The sequence below is a fragment of the Triturus cristatus genome, chromosome 10 (assembly GCF_964204655.1).
Source record: "Triturus cristatus chromosome 10, aTriCri1.1, whole genome shotgun sequence".
NCBI classification, from domain to species: Eukaryota; Metazoa; Chordata; class Amphibia; order Caudata; family Salamandridae; genus Triturus; species Triturus cristatus.
The window spans coordinates 333,916,735-333,930,739 of NC_140593.1; the positions used below are offsets into that span (position 1 = coordinate 333,916,735).

General features: G+C 42.5%; 1 protein-coding gene across 4 annotated transcripts in view; it reads right to left on the minus strand.

Annotated features, from left to right (window-relative positions):
- ZDHHC3 (zDHHC palmitoyltransferase 3) overlaps positions 1–14,005 on the minus strand; it is a 95,060-nt gene that overhangs the window by 14,181 nt on the left and 66,874 nt on the right. For all 4 annotated transcript variants that reach the window (XM_085631540.1, XM_085631542.1, XM_085631539.1 and 1 more), the window contains 2 exons: positions 13,527–13,608; positions 888–1,018 (listed from right to left, as the gene is read on the minus strand). In XM_085631540.1, the coding sequence (XP_085487666.1) occupies positions 888–1,018; positions 13,527–13,608 (213 nt within the window). The remainder of the gene's footprint in view (positions 1–887; positions 1,019–13,526; positions 13,609–14,005) is intronic.

Here is a 14,005-nt window from a genome sequence, read left to right on the forward strand (position 1 = left end):
GAGACACAAGGCATATAGCAGAAACAGTGTTACATAAGCTACCCAAGGTGAAAATGTCCTGATACCGAACACAGCTGTTTACTGTGTAAAAGCTAACAACAACATATTCTTACTGCTTTGCTATTGGGCAGTGGAAATTTTATTGAGTGGGAATGCTTATCTAATTACGGGAAAATGTGCTAAAATTTTCCAACACTAAAAGTCTGTAAAATAAGGATTATTTCTAAACAAGAAAAATATCCAAAACAGACAATATAATACAAAAACCTTTGGAGATTAACTACTGATGATACACAGTGTACTGGTGGTAAAGACAAGGTATGGACACAGGAGACGTTTTGCTCTGGAATAAGATGCAGGAAATACATGGCTAGGGAAGGTTGACTACCTATTATACACACCAGGATGCTTTCTAAGGGGTAGATGCAAAGTTAAATGTAGGGTAGGAGACCAGTCACTCAAATAGCAAATGTAATGTTGGCTCAAGTATGCCTTGTAACTGATTATTAGGACTGGTGTTGGCAAAAACACTGGACAGGATTATGAATGTACACAAAGACACCATGCTACAAAGTCACAATTAATACTAAAGTATGGACACAATAGATTGGCTTTCACAAATCAGTTCAAAAAAGGTTACGTTGTAGCAACGTTTGCCAATAAGTACTACAGATGGTTACTGATTCGTATTGTCCACATCTTGTCCAGGTATATAAATTAAAAACTGAAGACTGCATAAATGCACTTTACAAATAGTTGTTCAATATGCTGTATAAAGGTACTTTACAAACATCAATGCATTAACACAACAATAATTAATATGAAAACAGACTATAAAATAACAAGTAAAGTGAGAAAAAAACAAAAGAAGGGGGCAATACACTTACCGTTTCATCAGTACAGATGGAGTGCACCTGTGTCCCAAACATAACAGATGTGAAGATGAGAAAAAGAAGCCCCTCAAAACATAAAAGGATGAGCAGGATTACTGTTGTTGGTGGGGAGAAAGAACTGCATGCTGGAAAAAACATACAAGACATGTAAACATTGGGAGTACAACATTATAATCAAAACTTTAACAAATGTTGATGAATGGTCCAAATAACTGATGGAAAACAACTTGGAGGTTGTACAATTTTATCGAGTTTCTCAATAAAATTAAAAGCCTGCCATAATTCTCTATATTGGAAAACCATAAAGTGAGATACACTGAAAGTAGTAAATCTCACTCTCTGCAGAAAGTGAGTTACAAATGTACAGCTTCTGTCGTCTTTTATGAGTTCAACCGAAAAACGTCAAACGCGTCACACTGAAAAAAGAAAAATGGCAAAATAGATCTTGCAAAAAACACTATTTTTGTGGAATTTTAGAAACACGCTAACCAGAAAACTGAAATTCACATTAATATATTAGCCTACACATGAATTAAAAATGGTACACATCAACATATGTGGGATGGACCCTTTGACAGAAACAACAAAGTGATGGAAGGAAGGCTTGAATGAATCTCAGCCACTGCTGATTGCTTGGGCCGCATTTCAGTACATCATTTTTCACCCACTATGCAACTCTAGACAGAGACCAGCCATATGTAAAACAGCCTTGGCCATGCTCCAATAGGAACAGTACAGTTTTAAGTGCCACCTCAATTCCCCTCAAGATGAGAACACAAGCAACCCCAGTCCTGTTTCATCCTACTTAAGCCATGTCTGATAGTACACAGGCCTCGCGTGCTCTTTTTGCAGTAGGCTTCCTACGTGTGCTATGTATGCCCAGATGTGGATCCTGTGCTCACTGTGCATCATGATAAAAGCTATACTTCAATCATGAGGTCAACGTAGGCAGACAATATCTTGGGAGTTGACAGCTGATGGTTACAGTTGTCAGAACCCCTTTCAGAGAGCCACAGGGGAAGCAGGGGCTACTGGGCTCAATCGTGGAGGTTGATGCCTTTTACCAATGATGTTTCAGTCCGTGACTTACTATGAGTCCTGAGCCATTGGGCCAAGTACCCCTTCAACACTTGACTCACAGTGGCAGCAGATGGTACAGTAAGTTCTTCTGATCCTCCTGGTAGATCACAGGCAGTTTCTCAGCTTTCAATGCTTTACTCGGGGCTCCAGGTGCATGGGCCATAACCAGTTATGCCTTTGTGGTGACAGGTTGTACATGACGAAGGTCCTCCCTCCCCGCATATGGTGCACCAGACGACAGATCTTGCTCTTCACTGAGGCCCCATCTGGCCTATGGGTTGATCGACTTTCGTCTGCACACAGGTAATGGCTCGATCGGTGCAATGGCAGATTCTTTCGCAGCATCTTCCTTCACAGTGGCCCCCTTCTGGCATATGGGTACATTGACTTTAGCCTGCACATGGGCAACAGCCAAATTAGAGAAATAGCTACTTTCTCGCTGCTTTCTCACACTTGACTGCGGGGGTCCACTTGCCTGGATCCCACGCTAGACCTCACTCTGTCCAGGTACTCGCCTCCTCAAGGGTCCTCTGGTCTTGGGAGGCAGGCAGGTGCTGGTGCTCTAGGCTGCAGGAAATGTGGTATGGATTTCCCTGTGTGATGTCCCCTCAACCATCTGCAAAACTGGCAGACCTTGATCCTGAGTAATGGTCATGCAAACGCATGAACTCTTGCTGAGCTTCATGTCAAAGTACAGCCCAGATTGGCTGCTTGACAGTGGAGCATTTGGGACTTTCAAGCTCCACTTTATATAATTGATTTCAAGACACAAATATGATTAAGTGTCTCATGCTTTGAAGATTGTGTTGCAGGGTGTGCCTCCTCTGAAGTACATACTCCTTTGTTCTTTCCTCTGCCCAGAAGGAAGTCTGTCAGGAGCAACTCCTGCCCAGATAGCCCCACAACACAGGCCATGGGAGTTCCTTGTGGCTGATAGCCATATATCAGTAATGCTGACATTTAGGTAACAAAAGTTTACAAAGGCCCCCAGTTCTACTCTTTATGATTCCCTTAAAAGCCACATCTCTCTCCCGAGATGTGCCCTGGCCCCACAGATCAGTGGCTTTTATAGAATGAACTAGCCCTTTTAAAGTTCATGACAGCAACGGTACTGATAACCAAAACTCAGCACCAGGGATCCAGATTATCATTGCAGGTTGGGCACTCAGAATAGAGGTGCGCATCGGTCATCATGCAATGGACTTTTCTGTCCCAACAACAGACAAGTGCTTCTCAGTGGAATGCAGGGGTTTTGGTATATCAGTTCATATCTAGGCATCCATGGGAAGACTCCCATAGCACTATTGCAGGATATGTGATAAGTCACTTTGGTAAGCAAACAGGAAGAAGCTCAACTCTCCAACTGTCATCCCCTGCCCAAGTAAAGTTTTTCCCCTCTAAACAAAGACATGATTAATCCTTTTTTGTTGGATACGTCTTTGAGGATTAGACATCAATAACATTCAGTAGAGTTTTGATACTTACAAAACCATCATAATGCTTGCTATCTGTCTATTATAGGATTATCACAGTTTACATTAATACATAAATTGTATACTGCGTCACAATCTACTTGCATATATGGATACGAAGTAGCAAGAACTAATACTGTATATAACACATTACAAGAAGTACCCACAACATTTAACATGTCTAGCAACAACTATGTGACCTTGACTGAGTGCAGTATAGTGCCAGGGAAAATGACTAGGATGGAGGAGAAGGTTACTTAGTGCAGGAACACGAAGGAAAACCTTTGCCATTGTAGGCGCAGGGGGTGTACAGGATTATGGGGGAAGGAGAAGCTTGCATCTATACTAGGGTGTGACATGGTCAGTGTGCGCGTTTCCCCGGTCTGCACAAGCCCCCAGTATTCTATACATATTCAGGACTAGGCACCCACTTGTCTGGCCTATACCACCTCCAAGTATTTCTGCCAATTCGGAGGGTTGAGTGTAACAGAGTATCCCGCCACAGTGCAGTGCAATACCTCCTGTTCCGCTAAAATGCCTGTATGTAAGTTTGAAAGCCATAACTTGAAAGGTCCTGATATCGCTGATTTTCAACTCATTGCTATCCTGCGTTTGGTCACCACCACCAGTGCCAGTGCCAGGTCTAGAAAAGTATTGGGAGGCCTTACCCGCTGCCGTATGGGAAGTGATCCCCAAAAGAAAATGTAGACTGTCTATGTGTACTAGGTCACCTACAGCCTCGGAAAGTACTGCAGCTATCATTTCTTAATAAGGTGTCAAATGCGGACATGACCATACCATGTGAATGAGATTTGCTTCAGTGGTGTGGCAGCGTGGGCAGGAGTCTGGACTGCCCAGGTACAGACATGCATGTCTGTGGGGCATAAAGTAGGTATGATGAAGATAATTAAATTGAGTGTATTTCAGCCTAGAGTTCAGAGACACATTTTGGCACCCCCCAGACACTGAGCCCACTGCTTATCGGTGAGTGTAGTAGTTGGCGCCCAATCCCAATAAGCCCGGAAAGCAGTAAGGGGGACGCCCCTGTCCCCGTGTATGGCATTATATTACAATGCTATCGTGCGACGGCTAGTCTCATGTGCCATTATGGTTCGGAGGAGTCTGGATGTATCCAGTTTATCATGTGTTTTACGCCAGACCTTATGCAAGTGCCGGATAAACGAGGCATAAAGGAGGAAAGAGCCTGGCGGGATTACATAGTCATCCACCAGGCTCTCAAATGTGCAAAGAATTTTATCAGAGAAAAGGTCTTCCCATGTCGTGAGACCCGCAATAGTTCAGGCGGTTGCGTCTGGGCTGGATCCTAAGTCTATTCAACATGTAATCACCCACATGAATAACTCCGGGTCATAGAGGGGATGGGGCTGCTTCTTGACCAGATAAGTTTTCCAGCAGGAATGGGCCGTGGACATAAGGATATTCAAGACCTTCTCTGGGATCATTCTCTCTGAGCCCAGTAACCATTCCAACACCTTAGAACGGTGTGTCGTGGCCGTCCAGCGCACCAGTTCCATTATATTTTGGCCCGCCAACCAGCGCATATGCCATTGTAATTGCGCAACTGCATAATAATACTCATAATTTGGTTCACCCAAACCGCCTTCCATCAGGTGAGCATATAATTTATTAAGAGACAATAGTTTCCTGCCGTTACCCCGTATTAAAGCAATTAAAAATGCCCTTAAGTCCTGAAAACTTTTCTGGGGAATTAGAATGAGGAGAGCAGCAAAACTAATAAAGCAATCTGGGGTGCATCAGCATCTTTGATATAGCTATGCGGTCCATAGTGGAAAGTGGTTGCCCAGTCTCGAATGGTAAAGAGGACCTGGTGTTGGTCAATGCCCTTCCCAGATTGCCATCCAGCAAATCCTTTGCTGAATGATATACCTGGACCCTATGTTAAGGAGTCGCAAGACGTGGAGTAACCGGGAGTGGCCTCTGTCAATCAGGAGACAGTAACGCCATTGGGAATAATTGAGGTTTATCTCAATTCACTTTCAAGCCTGAAGCATGGCCAAACCGATCCAGCAAGACCAAAAGATCTGGGAGAGTTGTGGCATCTTCCCATAGATACACCAGTGGATCGTCAGCATACATGGATATTATGTGCCAATGATTATTTGCTTTTACCCCCCAACTTATAGCACGTTGTCCGAGTGCGCAAGCTAATGGTTCCATCACCAGCGCAAAAATAACTGGGGATAGGAGGCAACTCTGTTGGGTGCCTGCTCTATGCCAAAAGGGTCTGAAATGGTGGTTCCCATTTTTTCCCCGAGCCACTGGCGAGTTATATAGTAATGAGATCCATTTAAGGAAACTGGGGCCCATTCCTAGCTTGTTAAGCACTGCCTTCAGGTAACTCCATCCCATCCCTGAACCATCTTTCTGGTCTCTATCCAGGTGGCCATCTGAGCTTGGCTCTCCTCCTATTCCTGTAGGACAGCAAAAAATCTTGGAGTGATCTTTAATGATACACTGACTATCGCAATCATGTCAGTGGCGTTTTATCCGCTGAGGCTTCTGAATAAAATGTTGCTATTTATTCCTGCCCAATTGCTGAAACTAGCTGTCGCTGCTTTAGTAATGGCAAAGATCAACTATTGCAATGGGCTATATCTTAACGCCTATCAATGTTATAAATAAGCTGCAGGGGCTTCAAAATGTAGCAGCCCAGCCTCTGTTCAAAATTCCAAGTCCATTTCTAGATTTTTGAGAGAACTGCACTGGCTTCCGGTCAGACAGAGAATTGTTTGTAAAGCACTCTGCATTACGTTCAAAACATTACATCAACAAGGACCAGCTTTTCTGAAGAAAAGTTTTAAATTGGTACAGGCAAGGGAGGTTCCTTCGCTCAGCCTCTGCCAAGTTGGTGAATTTGTCCAGATCTCATCGCATGGCATGGGGTGGCAGGGGCTTTATGCTGGGAACTTTGAAGGCCTGGAATGCGCTTCCACTATTAGCTTTCAGGAAGGCCTTGAAAACGTGGCTTTTCTCTGTGCAATAACTGTTACAGTGTGGGGCATCATTCGATTGGTCCTCAGCTAGCACCAAGACGCTCTATGGGTAATTGAGCACCCTATAAAAACAATAACATAACAATGTACCTTCATGATAAAATGAAAACAGTTCACTAGTCAGTAATTCATACAGTACCATCAGCATTGCCCTTTTACATTCAAGTGATCTGTATGTTCATTAGGTTTTTCTAGAGGTTTATCAAGTGTGGTGAGAGTTTCAAGGCTCCCAAACAATGTTTAAGAAACACAAGTCCCTCCTAATGACCCCAATCAAATACACACTAGCATCAACCCATAAAGGCAGTATGTAACCAGGCCTTTACACGGTGCACGCTCATTGATCACTCCAGAGTGTCTTATACTTCAGCAGGGGCTTGGAAACAATATAGCGGCAAGAATTAAATTATAGCAATAAATAGGTAGTTCTGTTTAGGGCGAGCCTCAATTGACCTGTTGTATCGCCTTCCTTGGGATTTTGGCAAATCCACTTCGGTTCAGGTCGAGCCTCGATCGACCTGTTGTATCCTCTTCCTTGGGCTTTTGGCAAATCCACTGATTGCCATTGGTTACTACCTGTGGCATTCTGAAATCTTGGCTTGTTATAGGTGCATTCATTGTAATCGTCCTGCCTTCATGTGCTTGGTTCCCTCCCAGGCGATTTAACTCATTGTTTACCTTGTTTGGCCATCACTACGCTTTTCCGGGTGCTCCTGGTCATCTGTGAGCCTTCGCTTGTATTTATTGCAGCTGGAACACAGTGGACTACAGCCGCTGCGAGATGAGAATATCATGTGACCCATAACCTCCTGCAACACGCCCTTTGACGTCAGGCAAGCACACCTCTCGGCTTTCATGGCTCAGAGAGGTTAAGACCTGCAGCCTGTAATATGAGAGACAGATTCCGAGAACGCCCTGCATGTGCCAAAATGTGGACCAAAAGGCACTGTTTCTTAATTGTTCACGATGTAGAGAGGACACTTGAAAAGGTGACATTCGTGAACTTTCGCTTTGACTTTCAGTTGCCCCAGAACAGATTGCTTAGACAATTGCTGATATAGGTGCATGGAATTGCCAACCAGAGTAGCTGAAGTAGATTGTCGGTCACACTGGATGTGTGAAAAGTTTTACATGCATTTTATTTTCCTACGGTTGTTAAGGTTTGCTCAGAAACCAGACGTGCAATTTCACACGAGTTTGCTATTGTCATCAGTTTGATTCTAGATGGGCGAGTGCTGCTCTCCTTTTCTTTTTCCTCTCATGAAACTTGTTTTTTTTTATTTTTCAGAGTAATTTTATTCCAAAACCCATCTTTAAAACTTATTTTTGTAAATAATTTTTTGTAAATAAGGAGCGTCTTCCCCAAAACAAGGATCGCAGAGAGTCGCAGTCAGGAGTGGCCAATATCATTTTGGGCGTGGCTTAAAACACGTAGTTCGAAATCTCTGCAAGCATTATGTACCCCCGACTGGTATTTTGCTGCTTCTCTCTTTGCATCTAGATATACAATACAATAAATAACATTACACCCACAGCAAACCAGGGCTATTGGCTTTGGCAATGGCTGTTAGTTGCATTAGATAAATAAGCAACTTCAATGCTTTGTACAAAATGGTTAAAATACTCCAGTTCTAAAATGAGGAGACTGTGGAAGAACTTTAACTAGTCCCTTTGCCAATACATCATAGGCAGCGAAGGGTGCTACTGCTGCCAAGTAAAAAAAAATTCCAGTGAGGGCAATAATAGAGAGCCCGAAAGTGACTGGTCTCAACATCTGCTTTTTAGAACTGCCGATGAGCACCAGCAGGACCCGGCTGACTTAAAGCTCTGGTCGCAGTCATTGCCAACTGTCCCTCGCCATCTTTGTAACTCCTCTCTCTAGGTTATCATTACCTGGGGATTTTGATTTGGCAGAGTTAAAGCAAAGCGCCACAACAATCGCTGTCAGCATCACACTCGCCATTTTATTGAAAATGGAGTGCACTCTTGATTATATATAAGGTATTTCTGTTTGATGGGCTACTCGTTAAGGTGTAAGTTCCACTAACAATGTTGTTTTATCTTTTTGACATATTTTATTCTTTGTTTCTTGCTGGAGGAACTAACTGCATGTGCCATTGTGGGCGAGGACCTTATACAAGTGCAATGGACATTTAGTTGTACTGAGCTTTGTTCTGCATGTTTGGTGGCCTGGGGATATTCCCCATTTGCTTGTGGTAACTTGTATTAATTACACTAGGCATGTTGTGATCATCAGGAATGGTTTGCATCAGTGTTGTGTATCCTCAAGAGTTCCCAGGCGTCTAGGGATCCTGAGGGGGGCCACCTATGTGTTCCTTGATTTTTCAGTCATTTTTCACGGGTATCTTGAAAACGTCATTCGTAGGATCCCTAGGATGGCACACTTTTTTTTTTATTTCAACAAAGTGTCTTTAGAATTTCAGGGCGATGATGAGTTTTTTTCGTGACCACAGATAATTTCCTCAAGTGTATTAGCTTTTTCCAGGGTATCGGGGAGTGGTACAAGACCAAAGGTGGGTAAAGGTCTTAACCATGATCTGTTCGAAGGGATCATTGGAGTGGTTGGTGTTCCAATGGACAACCATAAGTTTAGAATGTATTACTTTCATTCTATTTGCCCATAGCACTGTCTTGGACTTAGAGCTTTTCATCAGGCCTCAAGGATAACTAATTTGGTGACAGGCAGACCCGGCAAGGACACTACAGCTCTTTTTATTAACAGCAACACATTGGTGAATAATTCTGGAAAAGGTCTACCTTATATGTATTACATCAGCAATTGCCACTGCCTTCTTTCTTATTAGTTCTTGCCAGCAGGTACAACAAAACAGAAAATCTTCCTCGAACCTAAAAATGTATTAGCTAAATTGAAGGTAGTCTTAAAACAAAAACAAAAAAAGTCAGTCTGCACTTGCCAAGAAAGTGGTTATTGTCCGGTCCAGGTAGACCTCCATCAATCTGACATGCAGGGATCATGGTCTCTGTACACTATGGGAAAAACGTGCAGTATAGCACACATAGTGCATGGAGTACTTCTGGGGTGCATAATGGAGTGTGATGTTCTAAATCCTATACACCAATATTCTTGGCCCAGGGCTTGGTCGACAAAGATGTCAGTAGAAAGTGGGGCATGGCAAAATGATTGCGATGAAGAGCATACGTTTGTTAATTAGAGTGGTACTGAGAGATTTGAAGGCACCTCTAGCATTTTTCAGCACATTCAATGCCATCCGGGCAATCACGTGGTAAAGCCTGTGACCGCCTTTATGAGGGAAAGAGAACAATTGGTGCACAGGGAGGTAGGACTTAACAGCCTTACTTCTGGTACCATGGTCAGAGACCATACCCTAATGCTTAGAGCCTCTCATAAGTGCAGCTGTCCCTGTGCTTTTCCAAGCTGTGTCAGAGGCTGACAGGTGCATCCACAGTGCTCAGCAGGCTTCTTGGGCCACTTTCGTTCATTTTCTTACCCACAACTGCAACTGAGGCTTTGAGTGTCAATTGTACATCCGCACCTCATTTGTTTCTCTGCTGCCGCTGCCTACATCACTATAAGCTGTCAAATTGCCATAATGACAGAGTCCTGTTTTTTCAGCTTGCGTTCTGGTACCTGTATTTCTAAACCTATAATGTGATAGCTATAAATATCAGAATGCAAAGTAAAAATATAGAACGTATAAGCTAGTCACTTGCAGCCTATGAGTTACACGTCATTATATGCTGCAGAAGGTACTGCTTCAAGCCCCTTTAACACTTTATTAAGCTTCTTTTCTAGGTGTACATGGGTACCGTGTAAGGTTTGCAGTTTACTTGAGTGGCACCATATGATTTACTATAATATATTCTATCCTATCCATTGGTACTGTTCTTTTTTGGAATGACCTAGACACCCACATTAGCTGTAGTGCCAGTCTCAGGATTTCAGTTCAATCACCTGTTGAATTGTCATTCACGTTTTGTTTCTGCTCACCACAGCGTGCAACCTAGGACAATGGCTCAGCTCACCCTATGCATTGGCTCCCTCGTTCTGTTAAAGACAGCACTTTTCTTGATCACATGTGGACAACAGCCGGAAAACAAGGCTGGTGTGTCTGCGCTAATGAATAACTCCTTTACTCGTCAGACGTATAAGTGTATTGCATAGGTTTGCAAAAAATAAATTAATAATGCTACGCAGGGCCACAATGACAAGCTTTTCTTGGACTCCCTCGTTGGGTAGAAAAGAAACAACTGGAATACAAAGGGCCCCTCACACTACTTGGCTAGAGTGCAGGGATGTGGAATTCCTATCGCCTGACGCCCAGGACATATTGTTTGGGGTCAAGGGCAACACTTTTTTATGTGCATTTTGTCCTAGGGACAAGTAGGCCTATCCCCCTGCAGCACAAACCCTTTGGCTGCCAGTGTGCAGTACCACATTATGGATCAGGGAAGGGCACTGTTGGCAGTTAAGGTAATATTTTTGTCTATATGTGAATGCTGTTCAAACTTGTATATATGGTTCATTAATTGAAAGCCTTTATTATTAGGGCGGATGCTCTACGTAAATGTTGTAAGCTTGACTGCCCTACGGACAATGGTTCCAGTATAAAAATGTGTACACACGCTTTCAAAGTTTAGCGATATGAGGCTATATCTAATGCTCCCAGAATGCTCTCTGATTTGATGCAAATATTTGCAGAAGCTTGAAAGCAAGATTGATGATTCTTTGCTTTCAAAATAAAATGTTGATTAAAAAATGAAAGCAGGAAAAAAAAACATTTATCTAAACTACTGTAAACTTTCAGGTACCTTTTCTTTGCAGCCTCATTTAGTAATATGTGTTGGTGCATGCTAGTATTTCCCAAAAAATTCATAGTGGAAAATCAGTTTCAATAATATCATGGGAAACAAAAATAAACAAGCATTGGCAAAGTGAGTAGGTCTGAAATTGGTGGTTAGCTTTTTAGTTTTGTCAATGTGTGACTTGTTTTGGCATAGTTTTTGTAAAACCCTATTGGTGTGGGAGCTGCCAGGTCCTCACGATTATAACAAACATTGGCTAAAGCAAAAATTGTCTCAATAAGCACGCACTGCCACAGTAGTTACAGGCACTGATCAAAACTACTTTGTGTGCCGATATGCTTCTTGTGAAAGAGCAGAATGCTGTCACTCTCATTGAAGCCAGCTGATACAGAGAGAGAGAGAGAGAGAGAGAATTTTAATAAGCGCAAAAGATCATGGCCAAGCTGAATTAGAGGCCCAATTAAATAAAGTCTCAAAAGTGCACCCATGGTATATGTCCTTGCATTAAGTGCAGCTATACGGCTTTTGTGAATTCCCAAGAATTTACCAAAGTAGGATAAGAAATAGTACTCCTAGAAAATATTTGTGAACTGCATTTAAGCATGAGCAAATATGCATGTGTAGATTTGCTCATGTGAAAATCTGAGTGTTTGCAAATTCACTTTCCATCCAACCAATTTTTTCCCAACTCTGGAAGGAGGCTTACATCTGCCATGGTCAGGAATAAATTTCCAACATTTCTCAGTAAGGGAAAAGATTAGAGAAGAGGTGTTGAAAACCCTTAAAACATGCACAGACTCAAAAGGGCATTCTAACCCTGGAACTATTGCTTACCACTACCTTCAGCCCCAGTATGTAGATTTGTGGAAACGTGGCAACAGAAGGGCATTACAAGTATTCAAACACTACTATGGTAGGAGCCCTGGCATAATCGTAGAAGCTATATCAGAGCTCTTATATAATGAGATTGCTGACATAATTTGTCGCCGCACTACATGACACCAAAGTGACAAGTGGATTTTGTTACAGGACAAGTAGATTTATGAAGCAACCTGCCCCATGGACAAGTGGATATTGTAATAAATTCCACACCCCTGTACAGTGCCATTGTGCCTGTTGAACTACTTGCAGCTGTTTACGGCTCCCTCTCAGATTTCAGTCTGTCCCTGCTACCACCCCCTCTGAGGCCCTGCTCATGCTGCTGCAAACCCACATGGACATAACAGCCACCTCCTCAGCCCCCACCAGCTACAACTCACAAAAGGCATTCCATGCAGTGTGAGAATGTATTTCTGAAAGGATAAGGCGCGTAGCTACTCTCGTGCTGTCTGTCACTGGAAGCCGCATAGGACGTTCTACAAAAAATGTAAGCTTCGTTAGTACTTAGAAGGTTCCAAAGGCGAGACTGATGGCATTGCAAATGCTTGTTTTATATTGGAATTACAAATGAACATTGCTATCTGGAGATTGCAGATCTTGTCGCATATTAAGATAACCTAATTTACTTCAACCAGCAAATCCTTTACATTCAGCCATCTTGGAATCACTAGCAAGCTGTCATCGCTTGCTAAGTATTAATAATGAAGGGTTTTGAAGGTCTTATCTTGTTATTGAGTGTAATATGTTTTTATTCTATTTTAGCTGATCCGTACTGTAATGGACTATTTCTTAATCCACCATGTTTTTATGAAATCTGTATGATTTTATGTGCACTTTTATGGTTCTAAGAACCGAAATAAAGTTGTTGATGATGACTGCCGATAACTACACTTCTGCAACTGATGGTCACTAGGAAAGCTACGAACTACCCAGTCATGGCTGCCTTTAGACATTAGGGGAGAGGACGTAGCCTTACGGCTAGAGCGGGCGACCTAGAAGCTGGGGAACCGGGTCAGAGTCTCGGCAACGACGCTCAACAGCCTGCAATTCTGGGTAAATCACTTAACCTCCCCGTGCCTACCAAAACAATGAATGTGTCCATCTGTAACGAAACTGGGGCTCATGTAAAGTGCTCTGAACCTGATATCCTCGGGTCTAGTTTGTGCTATATGAAACTATAAAAAAAAAAAAGAAGAAAACCCAGAATGATAATCCACTTCTCCACAATGTGCAAAAAGAGAAATCTGTATCGATGAAAATAAGTAAACAATCTGGAGCAAATATATCCTAACCATGCAGAAGTATTTAAATCTGTTCTATGGTAAAAGTGTAATAAGAACACAAATGTACTTTGTACTCACTTGTCCAGTCTTCCTCAAAGCAATACAAGAAGTGAATCCCCACCATAATTAGGGCATGTAAGGAGATCAGTGCTATATACATCTGTAATACAAAAAGTTAGAAATGTAAATAAATAGTGCAGCCTATGGATTTTTTTAAATATTGAACTGTAAAAATGAAACACATGAAATCATAGTTTATGTATTCTTTTAAATGCTACAGTCAAACTGAATTCGTACTGAAAACGTAGTGAAAAGGATGAAGTCTGAGGCTCTATGGTGCTGAAGCAGATTACGTCTATCAGAGACTGCCAATACTATCATAAAGTGTCCTCCCCAACTGCTGTTTCCGGTGTGGTCCATACACACGGAAACAGTAGAGGGCAGTAAAAATGAAGGAAAACATTTGAGGTCCACAACATGTGTAAAGCGTGGAGAAAAGGAGATCTTTTTCTCTTCTGTGTCCTCTCCAAACTGAATCATTGCCAAATAACTACAGT